General features: G+C 42.3%; 1 protein-coding gene and 1 pseudogene across 6 annotated transcripts in view; both read left to right on the top strand.

Annotated features, from left to right (window-relative positions):
- Window positions 1-22,359, top strand: part of HADHB (hydroxyacyl-CoA dehydrogenase trifunctional multienzyme complex subunit beta) — a 49,109-nt gene that overhangs the window by 3,421 nt on the left and 23,329 nt on the right. For 4 of the 6 annotated variants that reach the window (XM_025405851.1, XM_025405854.1, XM_025405852.1 and 1 more), the window contains exons 2-4: window positions 6,708-6,782; window positions 6,894-6,938; window positions 17,876-17,975. In XM_025405851.1, coding sequence (XP_025261636.1) covers window positions 6,716-6,782; window positions 6,894-6,938; window positions 17,876-17,975 — 212 coding nt within the window. In that variant the 5' untranslated portion in view covers window positions 6,708-6,715. Of the gene's footprint in view, window positions 1-6,707; window positions 6,783-6,893; window positions 6,939-13,277; window positions 14,328-17,875; window positions 17,976-22,359 lie in introns of those variants that run through there. The other 2 variants (XM_025405856.1, XM_025405855.1) reach the window with 2 other exon arrangements.
- On the top strand, window positions 15,353-16,415 carry LOC112637002 (annotated as a pseudogene).

The following is a 22,359-nucleotide window of genomic DNA, read 5'->3' on the forward strand; positions in this document are numbered from 1 at the left end:
AACATTTTTCCACATCAGTATATATACATGGATGTCATTTTGTTTCATTTTCTTTTCCAAAGTGCCAAACTGTATTCCATGGTGTGTTTACACTATAACTTACTTAACTGTTTCCTACTGATGTGCATTTAGATTAGTTCCAGTTTCCCACAAATATAAACAGTGCTGTAATGAACACCTTGAGTATTTCTCTCTTTTTTTTTTTTTTGGAGATGGAGTTTTGCTCTGTCTCCCAGGCTGGAGTTCAGTGGCGTGAGCCACCACCCCTGGCCCCCCTTGAGTATTTAGGCTAGAGACCTATATGTGCTATACACACATTTTGAATATTTCTATAGGTTAGAGACCAATAAAAGGCATTATTGGATTCAAAAATTCACATTTTAAATTCTGATCTATAACTACGAAATTGTCATACCAAAAGGCCTTAGCATTTTACATGTCTTCTAGTGTATGAAAGTGCCTATTTAGTTAGATGCATTCTTACTAGAATTATATATTAACCATATTTTAAATGTTTGCCAATCTGAAAACCACAAAATGATACCTTGCTTTAATTAAAAAAAAAAAAATAAGGAAAACACAGGCTGGATGCGGTGGCTCATGCCTATAATCCCAGCACTTTGGGAGGCCGAGGCGGACGGATCACCTGAGGTCAGGAGTTTGAGACCAGCCTGGCCGACATGGTGAAACCCCATCTCTACTAAAAATACAAAAATTAGCCAGGCATGCTGTAGTCTCAGCTACTCAGGTGACTGAGACAGGAGAATCGCTTGAACCCAGGAGGCAGAGGTTGCAGTGAGCCGAGATCGCGCCATTGCACTCCAGCCTGGGAGACAAGAGCGAGACTTAGTCTCCAAAAAAAAAAAAAAATCACAGCATTTTGTTAGTGAGTGAGGTTGAACATTATACATTTTGTTTATTTGGCATTTTCATTTCTTCTGTGAATTGCTTGTTTTCTTATTCTGGCTTTTGATCATGTATCAGGAAGGAGTCTTTCAGTTGCAAATAACAGACAATTCAAATCAAATTGGCTTCTCAAAGGAGATTTATTGGTCCGGACGTGGTGGCTCACGCCTGTAATCCTAGCACTTTGGGAGGCTGAGGAGAGCAGATTGCCTGAGCTCAGGAGTTCGAGACCCGCCTGACCAACACGATGAAACCCTCTCTCTATTAAAATAAAAAAAATTAGCCGAGCATGGCAGTGTGTGCCTGTAGTCCCAGCTACTTGGGAGCCTGAGGCTAGGAGAATTGCTTGAACCCAGGAGGCAGAGGTTGCAATGAGCCGAGATTGCACCGCTGCATTCCAGCCTGGGTGACAGAGTGAGACTCCGTCTCAAAATAAATAAATAAGTAAAGGAGATTTGTTGGCTCACAGAGCTGAAAAGCACAATGGGAGGGTGGGTTTCAGATGGGATTCAGCCAGGACTCTAGTTTCTTTTTCCAAAATTCTCAGCTCCGTACTCTTCTGCTCTTCTGGTAGTAGCTCCCTCTTAGCCTAGCTTTGTTAATGTTTGCAAATTGTTATAGCCATGCCAGGCCTCAGAAGGAAAGATTTGTGTTCCAGAATTACAGGCAGAAGACTTGAGTGTTAAACTGACTAAACCATCCACGCATCAATACCAGTGGTCAAGGCAATACCGTGCGTGGTTGTTTGACGCCTTGATCCCTGAATCAATGATCTTGGCAGAGAGAATGAGATTTTTCTTATTGGTTTAAACCCTGGAGTTGGGCTGGATTCAGTCCCATATAAGCCACATACAACAGCTACATAATTGGGTAGAATGGATATTAGAGTACAAACTGCAGATTCCGTGATAGATTGTTTCTGTTTTTCTTTCCCTTTCTTTCTTTTCTTTTTTTTTTTTTTTTTTTTTTTTTTTTGTGATGGAGCCTCACTCTGTCGCCCAGGCTGGAGTGCAATGGTATGATCTTGGCTCACTGCAACCTCTGCCTCCCGGGTTCAAGCGATTCTCCTGCCTCAGCTCCCAAGTAGCTGGCTTACAGGCATGTGCCACCAGGCCTGTCTAATTTTGTATTTTTATTAGAGACAGGGTTTCTCCATGTTGGTCAGGCTGGTCTCGAACTCCTGACCTCAGATGATCCACCCACTTGGGCCTCCCAAAGTGCTGGAATTATAGGTGTGAGCAACTGCGCCTGACCCTGTTTTTCTTATAATTTGTACAAGTTCTTCATGGATTATGGGTATCAACCTTTTTCTGTTTGACATGTTACAAATATTTTCTCTGAATCTATTTGCCTTTTAACTTGATTTTAGTATATTTTAGTATGTATTTTGAATGTTTATATGATCAGTTCCGTTAGTTACTATTTTCTGTTGTACTTCTGAGTTTTGTGCCATATGTTGAAATCCCTTCTCCATCTGAGTGATAAAAATACTCTCTGAGGCTGGATTTGGTGACCCATGCCTGTAATCCCAGCATGTTGGGAGGCCGAGGCAGGAGGATTACTTGAGGCTAGGAGTGTGAGACTAGCCTGTCTCTAAAGTTTTTTTTCTTTTTTTTTTTTTTAATTAGCCAGGCATAGTGGCATGTGCCTGTAGTATTAGCTACTCAGGAGGCTGAAGCAGGAGGATCCCTTGAGCTCAGGAGTTCCAGATTGCAGTGAGCTATGATCATACCACTGCACTGCAGCTTGGGCAACAGAGCGAGACTCTGTCTCTAAAAAATACATACACGTGTGTGTATGTATATATTATATTCTCTGATGTTTTCCTGTAGCACTTTTATAGTTAATATATGTATTTTTAAAATATATACATTTAAATATTTAATCTGTCTGGCATTTATTTGTGCTTTTGCTATGAGCTACAGACCTAAAATTTTTTCCAAATGTTTAGCCATTTTCCCAGTGAATTCATGGAGTAATTTCTTTCTCTCAGCTAACTGAAGTGTTGTATTTTTTATACACTAAATTCTTACATACATGGGTCTGCTTCTGAACTGCTACATCCTGTTCTGTTGACCAATGTCATTTATTCCTGTGCTAGAGCTGCTCTGTTTTAATTATTGGTTCTTTATGGAAAGTGTTTTGTCTTTTTTTTTTTGAGACGGAGTCTCGCTGTGTCACCCAGGCTGGAGTACAGTGGCACGATCTCAGCTCACTGCAAGCTCCGCCTCCTGGGTTCATGCCATTCTCCTGCCTCAGCCTCCTGAATAGCTGAGACTACAGGCAGCTGCCACCACGCCCAGCTAACTTTTTGTGTTTTTAGTAGAGATGGAGTTTCACTGTGTTAGCCAGGATGGTCTCGATCTCCTGACCTTGTGATCCACCCATCTCAGCCTCCCAAAGTGCTAGGATTATAGGCATGAACCACCGCGCCTGGTGCTTGTCTGTTTTTCTTTTGAGACAGGGTCTTACTCTGTCACCCAGGCTCGAGTACAGTGGTGTGATCATGGCTCACTGCAGCCTTGAACTCCTGGCTTGGGTGCTCCTCCCACCTCAGCCTCCTGAGTAGCTGGGACTACAGGCACATGCCACCATGCCTAGCTAGTTTTTTGTATTTTTTGTAGAGACAGGGTCTCACTAGGTTGCCCAGACTGGTCTCGAGCTCCTGGGCTCAAGCGATCCTCCCACCTCGGCCTCCCAAAGTGCTGGGATTACAGGTGTGAGCCTCTGTGCCTGGCCTAGAAAGTTTTGTTATCTATTGGAACAAGGTTCCCCCTTTTGTTTTTCAACATTTTCTTAACTATTTTCATGAATTTTATTTCAAGGTGAACTTTACATAAGGGAACTTGTGTCCTAGACCCTTGTGGTACTGTAAGTAGCTTCTGAGTGGTGTCTCTCTCATGGGCCTCTTTGTGTTTCTCTGGCCAGAGTCCTTTGAATATCCCTAGGCTGGTGATCCTAAAGCTTGGGCTTCTCCATCTCTTTCCAATCCACATGTTTGGAACGTGTGTTTTGTTTTTTCCTTTTCAGAAGCTGTAGGACATCCTCCTTTTAGTCTCTAAAAACCCAAGAGGGCCGGGCGCGGTGGCTCAAGCCTGTAATCCCAGCACTTTGGGAGGCCGAGACGGGCGATCACAAGGTCAGGAGATCGAGACCATCCTGGCTAACCCGGTGAAACCCCGTCTCTACTAAAAAATACAAAAAACTAGCCGGGCGAGGTGGCGGGCGCCTGTAGTCCCAGCTACTCGGGAGGCTGAGGCGGAAGAATGGCGTGAACCCGGGAGGCGGAGCTTGCAGTGAGCTGAGATCCGGCCACTGCACTCCAGCCTGGGCGGCAGAGCTAGACTCTGTCTCAAAAAAAAAAAAAAAAAAACCCAAGAGAAGTTAAACCTTAAAACATTTGTATTATCTATTTCTGTGTAGCCAATTACTGCCAAATTTAGCAGTTTAAAACAATACATGTTTACCATCTCATAGTTTCTGAAGGTCAGGAATCAAGGGCACCTTAGCTGGATTACTCTGATTTAGAATTTCCCATGAGGTGGCTGTCAGAATGTTGGCAGGGGTGGTGTCAGCTGAAAGCTTGCCTGAGCTGAAGGCTCCGCTTCCAAGCTCACTCACATGGCTGTTGGCAAGAGGCGTCAGTTCCTCACCACAGGAGCCTCTTCATAAGGCTGCTCAGGACACACCACCTGGCTTCTCCCATAGTGAGTGAGCTGAGAGAGAAGCCATGGCAGATGTTGCAGTATCTCTTATAGCCTGTGTCAGAAGTGGCATACCATTACTTGTAACATACTCTTTGGTTTGTACATTCTGTGATATGGAGAGGGAGGCAGCTAGACAAGGGTGTGTATACCAAGAGGTAGAGATTATTGGGGGGCAACTTGGAGGTTGGCTACCAAAGTCTTTGTTGGTAAATCTTGTGGGATTTTTTTTGGTTTTGATTTTTTTTTTTTAGTTAAAACATGCTTCAAAATTAAGAAATTATAAGAAGTGTATGATGACAAGTCTTCCACCCCAGTCCCCTAGTTACCCAGTTCCCTTTCTTCCAGTCAATAATTGTTCTTAACATCTTTATTGTACTTCCAGGGGGATTTTATACTGATGCAAGGAAATGTACATAATATTTTTCCTCTTTTAACATGAGTGATAGCGTGCTGTACAGCTATTTTGCATCTCGCTTTCTTCACTTAATATAGCTTAAAAATGGTTTCATATTGGTACATAATCATTTCCTTACCTTTTACAGCTGCATTGTATTTCACAAGGGTGTTGTAGCATGGCTTACTTACCCATTTTCGTATTTTTTGGTTATTCTAATCTTTGACTATTACAGTAACAATATGGATCATGTCCTGTGTGTGAGTAATGTCCATGAAGTCTGTTCATGGAAATGGAATTGCTGGTTCAAACATTAGGTGCAGTTGTAGTTTCACGGATAATTACCCGATTGCCCTCCCCATGGATTGTGCCAGTTCTCTTGGCAGCAGTATATGAGAATATCTATTTGCACATACTCTTACCTACACAGAGTATATATCAAACCTTTGAATCTTTGCTACTTTGACAATTATATATGTGTGATTTTAATTTGAATTCTTATGAGTGAAATTGAACATCTTTTCATATATTTAAGAGCCATTTGTATTTCCTTTTCTGTGGTCTGTTCATATTCTGTGCTTATTTGTCTGCTAGTGTTTTCCTTAGTGATCTGTAGGAACTCATTGTTAGAAATTTAGTCTTTTTTGGGGGGTGGGGGGGATGTAGTTAATGTATTTTACATATTTTTTAATATATAGGATTATTATGTTTTACTTTTTTATTATTTTGAAACAATACAGTATCAAACTTTGAAAAAAGTTGCAAGTGCAGTACTACGAACTTTTTTTAGTAGCAGTTGAGAGTAAGTTGTTGACATGATGCTTCACCATCCCTATTTAGTGTGTATTCCTTTCAAATACAAACATTCCACAAAGCCTTCTACGTAATCATAGTATAGCCTTCAGAATCGTGAAACTAATACTAATGGTTTTATGATCACGCCTAGCAGTCTCTCTGCTTCTTTGACCCTAAAGGACAGGAGCACAAACTCTGGAGGTAGACTCCCTGGGTTCAAATTCCAGGTCTGGGCCGGGCGCGGTGGCTCACGCCTGTAATCCCAGCACTTTGGGAGGCCAAGGCAGATGGATCACCTGAGGTCAGGAGTTCAAGACCAGCCTGGCCAACATGCCAAAACCCCGTCTCTACTAAAAATAAAAAAAAATTAGCCGGGCGCCATGGCACATGCCTGTAATCCCAGCTACTCGGGAGGCCGAGTCAGGAGAATCGATTGAACTGGGGAGGTGGAGATTGCAGTGAACCGAGATTGCGCCACTGTACTCCAGCCTGGGCAACAAGAGCAAAACTCCATCTCAAAAATAAATAAATAAATAAATAAATAAATAAATAAATAAATAAATAAATATTCCAGCTCTGCCACTCACTAGTTGTAGGTCTTTTGGCAAGTCACTAAATCCTACTATGCCTGAATTTCCTTCTCTCTTACAAAGGATGTAATAATCATGCCTACTTTATAGGTCATTGTGAAGATTAGATGGTTAATGCTTAGAATAGTGATTGGTACGATGTGAAAGCCATGTCAGTGTTCCTATCATAATAATATTATTGGATGAAGAATGGTTGATAAGATTAAGTTTTAATGTTTTCTAGCAGCTGTGGATGAGGTTATTAGAGTTCATAGACTACAATGTAAACTACAAATTGTTCAGCTAATCCAGGATATACTTTTGTTCTCTTTTTAGATTCCAGAATGACTACCATCTTGACTTACCCTTTTAAAAAACTTCCCATTACATCAAAATGGGCCCTCAGATTTGGTAAGTTTATTATTATTATTTTATTTTTAGAGATTGGATTTGGATTTATAAGCATCTTGCACAGATACTGAATGGTATTGCTTTTTGTAAACAGTTTATTTTGTCTTCCAGCCATAAGACCTCTGAGCTGTTCCTCCCAGCTACGAGCTGCCCCAGGTACAGTCATTTGTAAAATAAACATTTCTGATTTCAATGGTAGATTCCAGATTCTATAGTCTGTGAACTCTGAATAAAAACCAAAACTAATTTGCTAATTCTCCCCTTTTTATGAGCAACATGAACATCTCTGTTGCCTTCAAATTAAAAAATTATAGGGCCAATCAATAATGATACTACTTTATTTAGGATTAGGCTTGAGGTTGTTGACAGGAGACTGTTTTCTGGGATTTGAACCTGCTGGAGTCATGGAGGTTCCATAAACCTTGCTGGTCAGTTTATTTATCCTCTTGCTGGCCGTCCTGGAGATGAATGGCTTACAAATGCTCTTGAGACCTGTTATGGAACCAAAAGTTAACTTTTTAAATTTGCAATTTGTGAAATGCTTCTCTATTGATGAATATCTTCTCCCATGTGCAAGAGGGCCCATTCCTGAAATAGAAGTGATTAGGGAACTAGTAATAACAGAAAGTTGTTTAGTTAGTATGAAATAAAAGAGTAAGGAAATGTGTTGATTTTATATGGTCATTTACACCCTCAGTAAACCCAATAAATTAGGCTTCTTTACTGCAGATTTTTGTAGAATGTGCTGTAGGTTTGTATCTTCCCAGGCTAGTGCTAAAAACACCCTGTTAAATTCTTAACATTTTTCTCCTTGCCTAGATTCTGTATGGCTTTGATTTTGGTTTTATTATGGTATTTCTACTTGTATAATAACTTAATAGAAAAAATATCTTCCAGGCTGGGTGTGGGGGCTCACGCCTGTAATCCCAGCACTTTGGGAGGCTGAGGCAAGTGGATCACCTGAGGTCAGGAGTTTGAGACCAGCTTGGTCCACATGGCGAAACCCTATCTCTACTAAAAATACAAAAATTAGCTGGGCGTGGTGGCGCACGCCTGTAGTCCCAGCTACTTGGGAGGCTGAGACACAAGAATCTTTGAGCCCAGGAGGCAGAGCTTGCAGTGAGCCGAGATCACACCACTGCACTCCAGCCTGGGTGACAGAGCGAGACTCCGGCTCAAAAAAAAAAAAAAAAAAAAAAAGAAAAAATCCTGGGATTTGGTTCCCAGGATTCAGGGGACCTGTATTCTCTTCCAGTTCTACCTCTTTTTGGGCAGTGTGGCCTTGAACTGGTCACTTTACTTCCCTGTGCTTAGTTTCTTCATCTAAAAAAGAAATATATAATAAGTCTAGTCTTATCAGCCTCATGTAGTTATGAGATATCTCAAAGCACTTTAAAAACTATAAATTCACTATAAGTGCAAGATGGTATTTTTCTGTTATTGCCTAATCCCAACTACAGAAGTTTCATGTTGTCATATAACAAATATTTTTCCTGTGGCCTTTACATTCTAACTAAAATATAGGTTTGTAGTACCCCCATAAATAATTCCTGTCTGTCTTGTTTTGCCTTTTCCCTAATTCTAATGTTGACCCAGGTCTTTGCTTTGCAAAGTCACACAAATAGACCTGATCCTTGCCAAGTGGGAGAAGGTCATTCTGAATACCAGCAGAGGAAACCATGTATCTGGTGTTTAAACTATTCCTTATATTGCTCTGTAACTGTTCCTGATGTTTCTGTCTCCCTAAATGTATTGTAAGCCCTGTGAGTCTTTAGCTTTTTGGTATCCCCAGTGTATAACACAGTGTTCCGCAAATATAACACAGTGTCCCACAAGTAATTTGCATTAACGCTGATGATGATAGTGGTACCAGAAGGCAAATGATAAAACAATGAGAAGTGGCCAGCTGCTTTGAGGGTGGAAGCAGGCATGTGCCTGGGCTCAGCAGGTTTTAGGTTGCAGTAATTTTTTTTGTTTTAACTGGCATTCTGGTTTGAAGATTGCAGTAATTTTATAACTAATTCCTCTTGAAGCGCGTGTGAATATCTCTTCTTGACAGAAGAGATATTCTTGTTAGGATGAAGGAATTAAAATAGAGGGATACAGAATTTGTGGATGTTTTTAGTCATCTGATGGACTGGAAATATAAGTGTCTGTTGGAAATTTTGACTGATTTGATGGTTATGTCTATGTATAGATGTCTGTCTCTCTCTCTATATATACACACACACACGTGTATAATAGTTGTATAATATATGACACACTTATTATCTTCTTTGATTTTAATTGTTTTTAAAGAGTGTAGAATGTATATCAGTCAGCCATTGAATTGTAGGTTTTGGAGTTGGGCAGAGCCTTTGAGGTCATCTAGTTCAGCTCTAATATTTGCAAATAAGAAAATCGTGGCAGAGTAGGCCTACAACCCAGATATTTTAGCTCCCAATTCAGATTCTTATAATTCATTACTGCTGTGTGTCCAGAGCACTGTAGAATATATAAAATGGAGCTGTATTGTCTTGCCTTTCAGAAAATTTTGATGTGCTTAGGAGCCAGTGCGCACATGAGGCAGAATGAGAGTCCTTAGGTGACTATTGAATACATAATTGGCCATTATTAGAAAGGGGTCACATGGTAGTTGTCTGCTATGGCCTCAATCAGTTCTCTCGTAAATGTGCTAGCGGCTCTGTTTTCTCTAATGCTTTCTCTTATTTCTTTATAAGTATTGAAAGTAATGGGTTCATGTACCTGATTGCCTTGTTGATTTTGCATCACTGGGCAGACTAAGAGCTCCCCTTCTTTTCTTTTTTTTTTTTTTTTTGAGATGGAGTCTTGCTCTGTTGCCCAGGCTGGAGTACAGTGGTGCGATCTTCGCTCACTGCAAGCTCCGCCTCCTGGGTTCTCGCCATTCTCCTGCCTCAGCCTCCTGAGTAGCTGGGACTACAGGTGCCCACCCCATACCTAGCTAATTTTTTGTACTTTTAGTAGAGATGGGGTTTCACCATGTTAGCCAGGATAGTCTCAATCTCCTGACCGCGTGATCCACCTACCTTGGCTTCCCAAAGTGCTGGGATTACAGGCGTGAGCCACCGATCCCGGCCAAGAGCTCCCCTTCTAATGCTGCTTGCCTAAGACAGGGTCCCATAACTGCAGTATATCCATTGTCTTCTTCCCAGTTTACTGGAGGAGGGGGCTCAGGAAAAACCTCTGTCTCCTCTGTGGCACCTTTACCTAGTAATGGTGGGGCTGAGGGAGGAGGAGGAGGTGGTAAGGTAGGTGATGGTTCCTCTTCCCTTCCCTTTTTAGGCTCTTCTGTGTGGAGCAGGGCCAAAGCAGCCCTAACTAAGGCCTAAAACGTTAAAGATGTTACTGGGACCTGTTCCCCTTGTACATGATGTCATTTAAGATTTCTTCCCACTTGTGGCTGGGCGTGGTGGCTCATGCCTGTAATCCCAGCACTTTGGGAGGCCGAGGCAGGCGGATCACAAGGTCAAGAGATCGAGACCATCCTGGCTAACACGGTGAAACCCCGTCTCTACTAAAAATACAAAAAATTAGCCAGGTGTGGTGGTGGGCGCCTGTAGTCCCAGCTACTTGGGAGGCTGAGGCAGGAGAATGGTGTGAACCCCGGAGGTGGAGCTTGCAGTGAGCCGAGATTGTGCTGCTGTACTCTAGCCTGGGCTACAGAGCAAGACTCTGTCCCAAAAAAAAAAAAAAAGATTTCTTCCGACTTGTTCCCAGAACTCTAGGTCTAGTGTGCTTTCTTCTGGGAACCATGGGTTATGGAAAACAGCAGTTTGCACTAGGTCCCTTAATTGAGCCTCCGAAACCAAGGCTCTGCTAGCTTTAAGCAGCTGTTTCAATACTTTTACATATTGTTGCTGTTGAGCTAACTCATGTCCCATTGTTACGGGTGGGCCTTTGTTCTTAGAGCTCCCAAGATGGGGCAGGCCGCTCCCAAGATGGCGGCAACCCTTTTTTTCTCTGACCTGAAGTGCTTGGCCTCGCAGATTCCAAGGAATGGAACCTTGGGCCATGAGGTGAGTGTTATAGCTCTATTAGAAGCCGTGGGTCATGGAATAGAACCGTGGAACCCAGCGACTAGTGTTCAGCTTGATTAGGACGAACCTGGGCACTTAGCTGCACAGGAACAATGGCGAGCCTCTAGCCTGAACGGAAGGGCACTGGTTGCCTCACTGGATCAGAAACGCAGTGGAGGCCGGGCGTGGTGGCTCAAGCCTGTAATCCCAGCACTTTGGGAGGCCGAGATGGGCGGATCATGAGGTCAGGAGATCAAGACCATCCCTGCTAACACGGTGAAACCCCGTCTCTACTAAAAAATACAAAAAACGAGCCGGGGGAGGTGGCGGGCGCCTGTAGTCCCAGCTACTTGTGAGGCTGAGGCAGGAGAATGGCCTAAACCCGGGAGGCGGAGCTTGCAGTGAGCTGAGATCCAGTCACTGGACTCCAGCCTGAGAGACACAGCGAGACTCCGTCTCAAAAAAAAAAAACAAAAAAACACACACACACACAAAAAAGAAACGCAGCGGACACCCTGCCTGATCCGGAGGGGTGGAAGTCAACGGCGGGTCTGTGACAGCAGCGAGCAGCAGTGGTGGATGGTGAGCAAAAGCTCAGCTCAAGCCGGACCAGAAGAGTGTGCGAGATTTAATAGAGTGAAAACAGAGCTCCCATACAAGGGGAGGGGACCCAAAGGGGGTTGCCCCTCCCTGCTCAAATGCCTGGGGTTTATATCCCAATCATTGTCCCTCCTCCTGTGCTCTCAGATGATAGATGATTTGAGTATTTCTTTACCTCTTGCTTTTAATCTAATTGGTATTTTAGTGAGCCTTCTTTACTACCTGATTGGTCAGGTGTGAGCTGAGTTACAAGCCCTGTGTTTAAAGGTGGGTGCAGTCACCTTCTCCAGCTAGGCTTAGGAATTCTTAGTTGGCCTAGGAAATCTAGTTAGTCCTGTCTCTCACCATGATGAAACATCATGTCCCATGATGAAAGCCTAGCTTGAAAATCCCCTCAGACTTGGAAATCCTGAGCGGGCACCAGTTACTTACTGCCCAGTCACTTCACCTTCATTTTTGAGGGTTCTGTCAGGATCCATTGCAGCATGCCTCACATGGGGCACCACCTGCCAGGTCTGTCCTGCAGACCCTGGCCAACTGACAGATGAAATGAGTACTCAGACACAGGTATGCAGTGTAAGACCAGATAGGGGTCTGCCTGGCTCTAGTGGCCAAAGTGCAGCAGCCCGAGGAGCTGGAGCTGCTTGCTTTCATTCAGTATAGGCACAATGATGAAAGCCTGGAGCAAACACAATCTATGGGTAACTAACATTTATTGTTCCCCTTCCAGCAACATCTTGCATGGGTGATCAAAGATCAGCCCCTGGTCAACATAAATAAATAAGCTAGTTTAAGATACATTCCCCTACACTCCCTTGTACCTACTTCTTGCCCTCTGCCTCAGGGTTATAGAACACCTGCCTTCAGCTATTCCTCCCCGGGGCTCTGCAGAACCTTCTGACCTTTTGGAAGGCCTGTACCTTTCCCTATAGTTTCTCCCACCACTCTGACTGATCTCCTACATATAATAATGAATATTTTTAAAATGTGGCTTGTAGAGTTAGTTTAATTACTTTATAATATGCTAAATTATTTGGAATGGCCAGTATGCCCTAGAGGCTGCCCAGAGGTTTAAAGGCAGGAACCCTCAGTAACTGTAGTTATCAGGGAAGGCTTTACTAGGAGATAGAATGTGAACGAGGCCCAAGAGACAGGTTAAGAATTAGATGGGCAAAAAAGGGACCAGGCAGATGGGAGGTCCATAAGTAAAGGCAAGGGGCTGACCTGAGCAAAGCTGTAAAGGACTGGGGACTGGCTCATCTTGTTCTATTTTGAGAAGTAGTGGAAAATACTTCTGGATAGTTAAGGTGGAACCAAGTAAAGCAGGCTGTTTGTTAGAAGAGTTAAGAATTTGAAATTTATCTGAAAGTGTATAAAAGGAATATATGGTGAGTTTTGTTTGTTTGTGTGTTTGTTTTGAGACAGAGTCTTGCCCTGTCACCCAGGCTGGAGTGCAGTGGCAAGATCTCAGCTTACGGCAACCTCCACCTCCTGGGTTCAAGCCATTTTTCTGCCTCAGCCTCCCCAGTAGCTGGGATTATAGGCGCGTACCCCTGTGCCCATCCAATTTTTGTATTTTTAGTAGAGGCAGAGTTTCACCATGTTGGCCAGGCTGATCTTGAACTCCTGACCTCGCGATCTGCCCTCCTCAGCCTCCCAAAGTGGTGAGATTACAGGCATGAGCCACCACGCCTGGCTTGGTTAGTTTTTAAAATGTGGAATGACATGATGGCATACCATTGGACCTGTCAACTGCAAGGTCAGTCATGAATAGTCTGCAAATCTTCACATTTAGTGGCCTGTTTTCAGTCTACTGAAATTAGGATTCTTCTCCTTGAGGACCAATGCATTTGACCGTCTTGTTCTCCTTGACACTCTCCTGCCTTTGATCTTTTATACCGTTCTCTCTTGATTTTCCTACTGCCTCTCAAGTTACTGTTTGTCTCGCATCTTCCCTCAGCCTTCTCATTGTAGGGACATCACAAAGCTAAGGGTCTTTTTGTTGTAGTAATGGACCCTCAGGTTAAGGATGAGAAGGTTTGTGTGTACTACAGCTGGAAAGGCGTTAGGAACCAAGCAAGCAGCTCTAGGGGCCGGCTACTTTGTCTCTCTCATGCCCCACATGGTATGTCCCTTTCCTGGTCTTTCTGCTTCTATGATTCTTCCTTCTGGCTGGCTTATTTGCTCACTTACGGTTTACAGACTGACTTATGAATGACGTCAATTTACCATCACCCTGATTCTACCTCGTGACATCTTTTCAGCTTCAACTAATTGGCATTTCTTTCCGTGCTTCTTTGCCTGGAGAGAGAATCTGACTAGCACAACTGATCACTTGTAGGTAGATGACACTGGTTTGTGGTTGGCTCCTATATGGATGGATCGTTGGTGAGTCCAGTACCTACTCTGGATCTGATCAATTTTTATATTGACTTAGAGTTGTGCCTATGGCTTCCCCTTTGGCAGGGACTGTAAGCGGGGCAACTCCCTTTAGAGGGGGCTGTGGGATGTCCAAAACAACAACACAACAAACACCCCCCCACACCCAAACAAACAAAAAAAGCATCTTTTATTGTTAAAGAGGAAAAAAGAAATTTAAAAGAAATAGAGGGGGCTGTGGGAGAATAGGCGTTGCAAAATACATCTCTGCTTTCCTTCTGTATTCTGAGTTTCAATATTTCATGACTTTCTAATCTACACTCATTTCTCTTCAGAGGTTTTGCTTTGCATCTTCTAGCTAACTGTGTAGTTAACATATCCACCTGGATGTCTCTCTGTCACCTCAAAATTAGTGAGTTTAAAAATGAGGCCGGGCACAGTGGCTTACGCCTGTAATCCCAACACTTTAGGAAGCCAAGGTGTGCGAATCACTTGAGGTCAGGAGTTCAAGACCAGCCTGGCAAACAAGGTGAAACCCCATCTTTACTAAAAATGTAAAAACTAGCTGGGTGTGGTGGCATGCGCCTGTAATCCCAACTGCTCGGGAGGCTGAGGCAGGAGAATTGCTTGAACCTGGGAAGTGGAGGTTGCAGTTAGCTGAGATTGTGCCACAGCACTCCAGCCTTGGCGACAGAGCGAGACATCGTCTCAAAAAAAAAAAAAAAAAAAATTAAGTCCCCTTTTTGTTCCAAAACCAGTTCTCACTTTGTTTCAGGTAGCTAAGTATTCTTAGTCTCTAAGCTTCCTTTATAATCCTGTTTTCCTGTTTCCTTTCTTTCTGTATCTGATTGGTCGCCAGCATACCTTGTTTTCCTTTATAAACGTCCTCTCATGTTGATACTGCCTTTATCCTGGCCTTTTGCACCACATACTTGGGTTTGCCACAGTCTCTTCGCTTACCTCCTTGTTCCGTTTATCTCCTTCACCAGCAGCACATCTCCATGAATGCTGCCATTCATCTTTATGCCCTATTTTATCATGACTATTAACTCTGACTAATATTTCTTTAAAGTTGGTTGTAGATGTTTACTACAAATATTTCTCTGTGACATTAACAGATGTGGTAAGGTCGTTGTCGACATTGTATTCCCAGTAATTTAGGATTTTTTTCTATCTCTGATAATGAAGAAGTAATGATAGAGTAGGTAAATTCCAACATTAACAACAACAAGAAAATAATGAACTAGATTTTGATATACTAACACGGAATGTTCTTCCAGCTATATTGTTAAGCCAACAAAGTATACATAACGTACAAGTATATGAATGTAAATGCACTAAAAGAAAATATTTGAAAGTGTATACACCAAATAAACAGACTTTACCTCTCGGAAGAAAATAGTGTGGTAGGCGAAAGCATAAAGAGGGAACTTTAGTTTTTACTTTCCATAGTTTAGTATTATTTACTTTTTAAAAAAACCACAGGCACGTATTTGTATTTTATTCTTTAATTTAAGAAACCTAAAGGGTTTCCTTGGCGAAGAATGTGAAACCCACACACACACAAGATGGGCACGGAGTAGTCTTGAAAGACATGACAATATCACCAGACCTGAGAAGAAGCTAAAGAGCCAGAGGGAAAAAGTCAGAAGTCGACTGCCTGGGAGGAGGGATAGACAAGAGACCAAACTAAAGGAAACTAAGTGTGGATCCAGCTTGTCCCCAAAGCTTGCCTTGCTTCGAAGCATCAGATGGTAAAGAATCTTCACCTATGCTTGTGATTTGTGGGCCTGAAGAAAACTATCCATCCTTGCAAATGTCTTCTACTGAGATGCCTCACACGGAGACTGTCTCTCCTCTTCCTTCCTCCATGGATCTGCTTATTCAGGACAGCCCCGATTCTTCCACCAGTCCCAAAGGCAAACAACCTGCTGCTGCAGAGAATAGTGCCACAAAAAAGGAAGACAAGGTCCCGGTCAAGAAACAGAAGGCCAGAACTGTGTTCTCTTCCGCCCAGCTGTGTGTACTCAATGATAGATTTCAGAGACAGAGATACCTCAGCCTCCAGCAGATGCAAGAACTTTCCAACATCCTGAACCTCCGCTACAAACAGGTGAAGACCTGGTTCCAGAACCAGAGAATGAAATCTAAGAGGTGGCTGAAAAACAACTGGCCAAAGAATACCAATGGTGTGACTCAGAAGGCTTCAGCGCCTACCTACCCCAGCCTCTACTCTTCCTACTACCAGGGATGCCTGGTGAACCCGACTGGGAACCTTCCGATGTGGAGCAACCAGACCTGGAACAATTCATCCTGGAGCAACCAGAGCCAGAACGTCCCACCCTGGAGCAACCACTCCTGGAAGGCTCAGACCTGGTGCACCCAGTTCTGGAACAATCAGGCCTGGAACAGTCCCTTCTATGACTATGAAGAGGAATCTCTGCAGTCCTGCTTGCAGTTCCAGCCAAATTCTCCTGCCAGTGACTTGGAGGCTGCCTTGGAAGCTGCTGGGGAAGGCCTTAATGTAATACAGCAGACGACTAGGTATTTTAGTACTCCACAAACCATGGATTTATTCCTAAACTACTCCACGAACGTGCAACCTGAAGATATGTAAAGATGAGTAAAATTGATATTACTCAATTTCAGTCTGGGCACTGGCTGAACCTTCCTCTCTCCTCCTCCCCTCCCTGATAGGATTTTTCTTGTTTGGAAACCACGTGTTCTGGTTTCCATTATGTCTATCCAGTCAATTTGATGGAGGGTGGAGTATGGTTGGAGCCTAATCAGAGAGGTTTCTTTTTTCCCCTATTGGATCTTCCTGGAGAAAAGACATTTTAATAACTTTGGCTGCTAAGGACAACATGATAAAAGCTGTCTCTGGCTATAGATAAGTAGATCTAATACTAGTTGGGATATCTTTAGTGTTTAGAATCTAACCTCAAGAATAAGAAATACAAGTACAAATTGGTGTTATGAAGATACTCCTATTGTTTGGGATTTTGAGGCTTTGCTTATTTTTTTAAAACTATTGAGGTAAACAGTTAATTGATTTCCTCACCCTTTTTGGCTCAGTTTTACTATATCCCCTAATTTGTTGGTTATGCTAATCTTTGTAGAAAGAGGTCTTATATTTGCTGCATCATAATGACGTTAGTACTACTTTAGTCAATTTAAGTACAAATGAATCAAACAACTATTTTTCCTTTAGTTGATTTTACCCTTATTTTACCTAGTGTTTCAATGAGTAAATATACAGCTTAAACATTAAAAAAAAAGAAAGAAAGAAACCTAAAGGAAGTTTGCTTTTTTGAGATTAAAAAGTATTTAGGCATGTAGGTTTTTGCAGAATAGCAAGTCACCAACCAAGGGCCCTTTATTTCCGCATAGAAAGGTAAGAACATCAAGCTATGTGAAGAGTGAACAATATCAATCATTGCAACTTCTAATATTAAGGGTAGATTTGCATGTAAATTTGGTTACTTCTAATGATATAGGTTGTCAAACACTTAATAAAAATGAACTATTTTGTTAATGGTATAAATTCCCTCATCATTGGATATAAGCTTTATCTTAAATATTATGTAGAAACTTACAAATGCTAGTCAGTTTCTTAGCCTTTTTTTGAAAAAAATTTAAAGTGGTTTAGTAAATGGTAAATGCAGGTTGGCATTAATGATGTAATAATTCTTAAAATGACTGTCTTAAAAAATGTAAAAGTAGGCTGGGCATGGTGGCTCATGTCTGTAATCCCAGCAGTTTGGGAGGCTGAGGCGGGCACGTCACCTGAGGTCAGGAGTTTGAGACCAGCCTGGCCAACATGGTGAAACCCCATCTCTACAAAAATACAAAAATTAGCCAGGCATGATGGCAGGTGCCTGTAATCCCAGCTACTCGGGAGGTTGAGGCAGGAGAATTGCTTGAATCCAGGAGGCAGAGGTTGCAGTGAGCCGAGATTGCACCATTGCACTCCAGCCTGGGTGACAGAGCGAGACTCCAGCTTAAAAAAAAAAAAAGTAAAAGTAATCAGACTTATATATTTTAATTAGCAGTTTTTTTTTAAACTTTATCTTAAAGCTGTCCAGACCAAAACGAAGAAGACGTTAGCCAAACCCAATATAAGGAACGTTGTGGTGGTGGATGGTGTTCGCACTCCATTTTTGCTGTCCGGCACTTCGTAAGTATGACATGATCATATTATTTTTTTCCTTCTTTTAAGACACTTTCAAAGGTAGTCTTTGTAAATGTAACCCAGTAGGTAATAATATTGTTAGTGGACTAATATTTGGATAGCAGTCCCATGAAATTAATATAGAATAAGTCAAGACAGTGGTGAAATAATATGGCAACATTTGTTTTTTATCCTTCTCATGAATAAGCCTAGTGTAGTTTTACTTGAAATAGCTCTATTTTGAAAGCCTAGAGGTCCAGATAGCTTGCTTCCAACAGAGCTGTCCTTTCCTTTTCTGGAGAAAAGGACATTGTCTCTGTGCCTCCTCAGAAGTTTGAGTGCTGAAGATATGGGCCATGGGCATTCCGAAGGGCCTATATAATCCACTGGTTTGGCCTCCTGGAAATTAGTAAAATTGGAGTTGATAGGGCTGGTCCAAACCCCTGGCATAGCACAACCCCAAGTGTATGGGACAAGAATGATCCTAGACCAGCTCCAGAATTCCCTAGATCAAAATTGCTCTTCTCCTTGGCCTTTCATGCTTCTTTTCTGTCCCCGAGTGAAGGTTAGTCTATCCAAAAGCTGGTAATGGACTTTGATAACAAGGTTTAAACTGTTCATTCTATTCTGTTTAGATTGTTTTAGTGTTTATATTTTGAATAGGTAGTTGCCAGCTTTAAAAAAATGCTGCGGAATGTTAGGCATCTGTTAAAAATAATGAGACCTATCTTTATATACTAATATGGAAGACCTAAGATCTTGAAGATATGTTAAGTGTAAAAAGCAAGGTGCAGTCTGGGTGCAGTGGCTCACACCTGTAATCCCAGCACTTTGGGAAGCCAAGGCAAGAGGATTGCTTGAGCCCAGGAGTTCGAGACTAGCCTGGGTAACATAGCAAGACCTTGTCTCTACAGAAAATAAAAAATATTTGCTGGGCATGGTGGTACACACCTGTAGTCCCAGCTACTCTGGAGGCTGGAGGCTGAGGTGGGAAGATCACTTGAGCCTGGGAGGTCAAGGCTGCAGTGAGCTGTGATCATGCTGCTACCTACACTCCAGCCTGGGTGACAGCAAGACCCTATCCCCTCCTCCCGCCCCCCAAAAAAAGCAAGGTGCACAGTATTATGTGTAATGTGCAGTGACTTATGAAAGATACACGTGTGTGTGTGTGTGTATATACGTATATATGTATATATACGTATATACACACACACACAACAAAGGTTCATTTTTAAACAGACGATTTGGGACCTGTAAATATATTTTCTAATAGAAGTAATGCTATAAGTTGGCCAGGCACGTGGCTCATGTCTGTAATCCCAGCACTTTGGGAGGCCAAGGTGGGTGGATCACTTGAGGGTAGGAGTTCGTGGCAAAACCCTGTCTCTACTGAAAATACAAAAATTAACTGGGTATGGTGGTATGCACCTGTAGTCCCAGCTACTCCAGACGCTAAGGCATGAGAATCTCATGAACCCAAGAGGTGGAGGCTGCAGTAAGCTGAGATCGCACCACTGTACTCCAGCCTGGGCAACAAAGCGAGACCCTGTTTCAAAAAAAAAAAAAAAAAAAAGAAGTAATGCTATAAGTAAATGGTAGTGACATTTCTTTATTCATCCTATTTTATCAATATAGTAATCCACTTAACAATGTTTCTATAATCTCTTTCCTGTACTGACACAACAGTGAAAGTAAGAATCAGAAGGCTTTAGAAGCAGGAAGAAGATGGTGTCCTCCTTTTACTCGGCAGCAATAAAATAGAAAAAGAAAGTTCCATCAATACATGAAAGTTCTTGGCTAGGAAGACTCTTTTTTTGTGAGGATCATGTATATATTATGTAGGTGTTCGATACTAACTGTTTTACTAGCTGTTAAAAAATACAAACAGACCAGGTTCAGTGGCTCACGCCTGTAATCCCAGCACTTTGGGAGGCGAAGGCAGGTGGATCACCTGAGGTTAGGAGTTCGAGACCAGCCTGGCCAATATGGCAAAATCCCATCTCTACTAGAAATACAAAAATTAGCTGGGTGTGGTGGTGCATGCCTGTAGTCCTAGCTACTTGGGAAGCTGAGGCAGGAGAATCGCTTGAACCTGGGAGGTGGAGGTTGCGGTGAGCTGAGATTGCGCCACTGCACTCCAGCCTGGGCGTCAGAGTGAGACTCCGTCTCAAAAAAAACACAACAAAACAAACAAGAAAAAAACAAACCCAAACATACTCAACTGTTTCATTTACTTTTATTAAACATTTGATGATTAGTATTTGCATGAAGTTTAATTTGAGGTATTTACCAAATTAGCATTGGGTTGTTCCTTTCTTTGTTGTGTATCGTGTTTTAGTTTAATTCAGGATTCTGGTTGAGAAAGAAGGCAGTTCATGAGCAATCTAGTGGTTCAGAGAAGAGAAAGTCTTTGAGTAATGTAAGAAATGATAGTGAATAGGGAAGAGAGAATAAAAAGTATTTTAAGGCAATATTCATGTGAAGAACAAAAGTTACTAAAAAATAACATTAGAGGCCCGGTGCAGTGGCTCACACCTATAATTCCAGTGCTTTGGGAGGCCGAGGCGGGAGAATTGTTTGAGGCCAGGAGTTTGAGACCAGCTTGAGCTATGAGCAAGATAACTAGACACCTACCCCCAACCCCTCCTCACCCCCACCTGCCAGTCCTATCGCTACAAAAAAAGAAGAAAAAAGGTGTTTTAATTAGCCAGGCATGGTGGTGCATGCTCCTAGTCCCAGCTACTTGGGAGACTGGCAGGAGTGTTGCTTGAGCCCAGGAGTTTGAGGCTGCAGTGGGCTGTGATCGTATATGAGCTATGCTATTGCATTTCAACCTCGGTGACAGAGCGAGACCTTGTCTCTTAAAACAAGAAAAATTAATAATAATAACATAGAGGGAAAATTTATAAGGACAACAATTTTTACATTATTGATGTTAGGGTTGAGGTGCCAAATAAGTCTTCTGTAATAGAAGATCATTTTCTAAGTGGAAAAAGTATTTTTCTGTTTAATTTGCAGAAACGTTGCTTTCAACTTGAGTGTTATTTGGAAGGCCAGGTTCTTAATGGGTAGGGGCATTTGGGAAGCACTCCAAAGTCTAGCAGTGGAATTCAGAGGTCTATCAATAATTCAGGTAGAGGAGTGTGAGAGTATGAGAATAAAGATTGTAAATGATGAGTTGGCTGGAAATGATAAACCTAGTCTGGGGCCGGGCGCAGTGGCTCACGCCTGTAATCCCAGCACTTTGGGAGGCCGAGGCGGGCGGATCACCTGAGGTCAGGTGTTTGAGACCAGCCTGGCCAACATGGCAAGACACCATCTCTACTAAAAATACAAAAATTAGCCAGGCATGGTGGTGTGTGTGCCTGTAATCCCAGCTACTTGGGAGGCTGAGGTGGGAGGATCCCTTGAGCCCAGGAGGCACATTGCACCACTGCACTCCAGCCTTGGTGACGGAGCGAGACTCTCTAAAAAAAAAAAAAGGGATTGTAAATGGTAAATAATTTATGGCTTATGGCTTTATGGCTTAGGCATTTTCAAACTGGCACATGACTTTTCCCCAAATAATTCTGTTCTAAATTTGAGGAAATTGGGTTTACCTATGAAAAATCTGGAAAACTACTCATGATTTCTTCTGTGATTCTGAGTGAAAATAATAGTAAAAATATTTTGGAGTTTTTAAGTTTTACTGATTTTCAGGAACTTGAAGAATGAATCTTCTTATTTAATCCCATGATTAAATCTCTGACTTAAAAATAAAGACAATTTATTTTTGATCTTTAAACATACAAACACATAAATAGAGTTCATACCCAGATCTTGGTTTCTAAACAGCATTCTTCAATACAAAGAACCAGAGCTCCTTTGAAGAATGATTAGGGCTGAGCCAGAGAAAAGACAGGATGAGCAAGGAGACCTTGTAGTGCTGGAAAGCAAAGAAGTACTTATTAAAAAAAGTGGAGTTTGGGGGGCCACGTCAAAAAGACGCAGGTCAGACCTGCAGGAGCTACCAGTCACCAAAACTGCAATGATTTGAGCAATAAAATAAATCACAATAGTATTGGAACATAACCCAAAGAATAAAACAAATGCCTATGAGTCTAATCTGATATAAATAAATGAATAAATAAATACACTTTGGGAGGCCAAGGTGGGTAGATCACTTGAGATCAGGAGTTCGAGACCAACCTGGCCAACATGGTGAAACCCTGTCTCTACTAAAAATACAAAAATTAGCTGGGTGTGGTGGTGGGCGCCTGTAATACCAGCTACTCAGGAGGCTGAGGCAGGAGAATAATTTGAACCTGGGAGGTGGAGATTGCAGTGAGCCGAGATTGTGCCACTGCACTCCAGCCTGGGCAACAGAGTGAGACTCTGTCTCAAAAAAAAA

Source organism: Theropithecus gelada, chromosome 13 (assembly GCF_003255815.1).
Source record: "Theropithecus gelada isolate Dixy chromosome 13, Tgel_1.0, whole genome shotgun sequence".
NCBI classification, from domain to species: domain Eukaryota; kingdom Metazoa; phylum Chordata; class Mammalia; order Primates; family Cercopithecidae; genus Theropithecus; species Theropithecus gelada.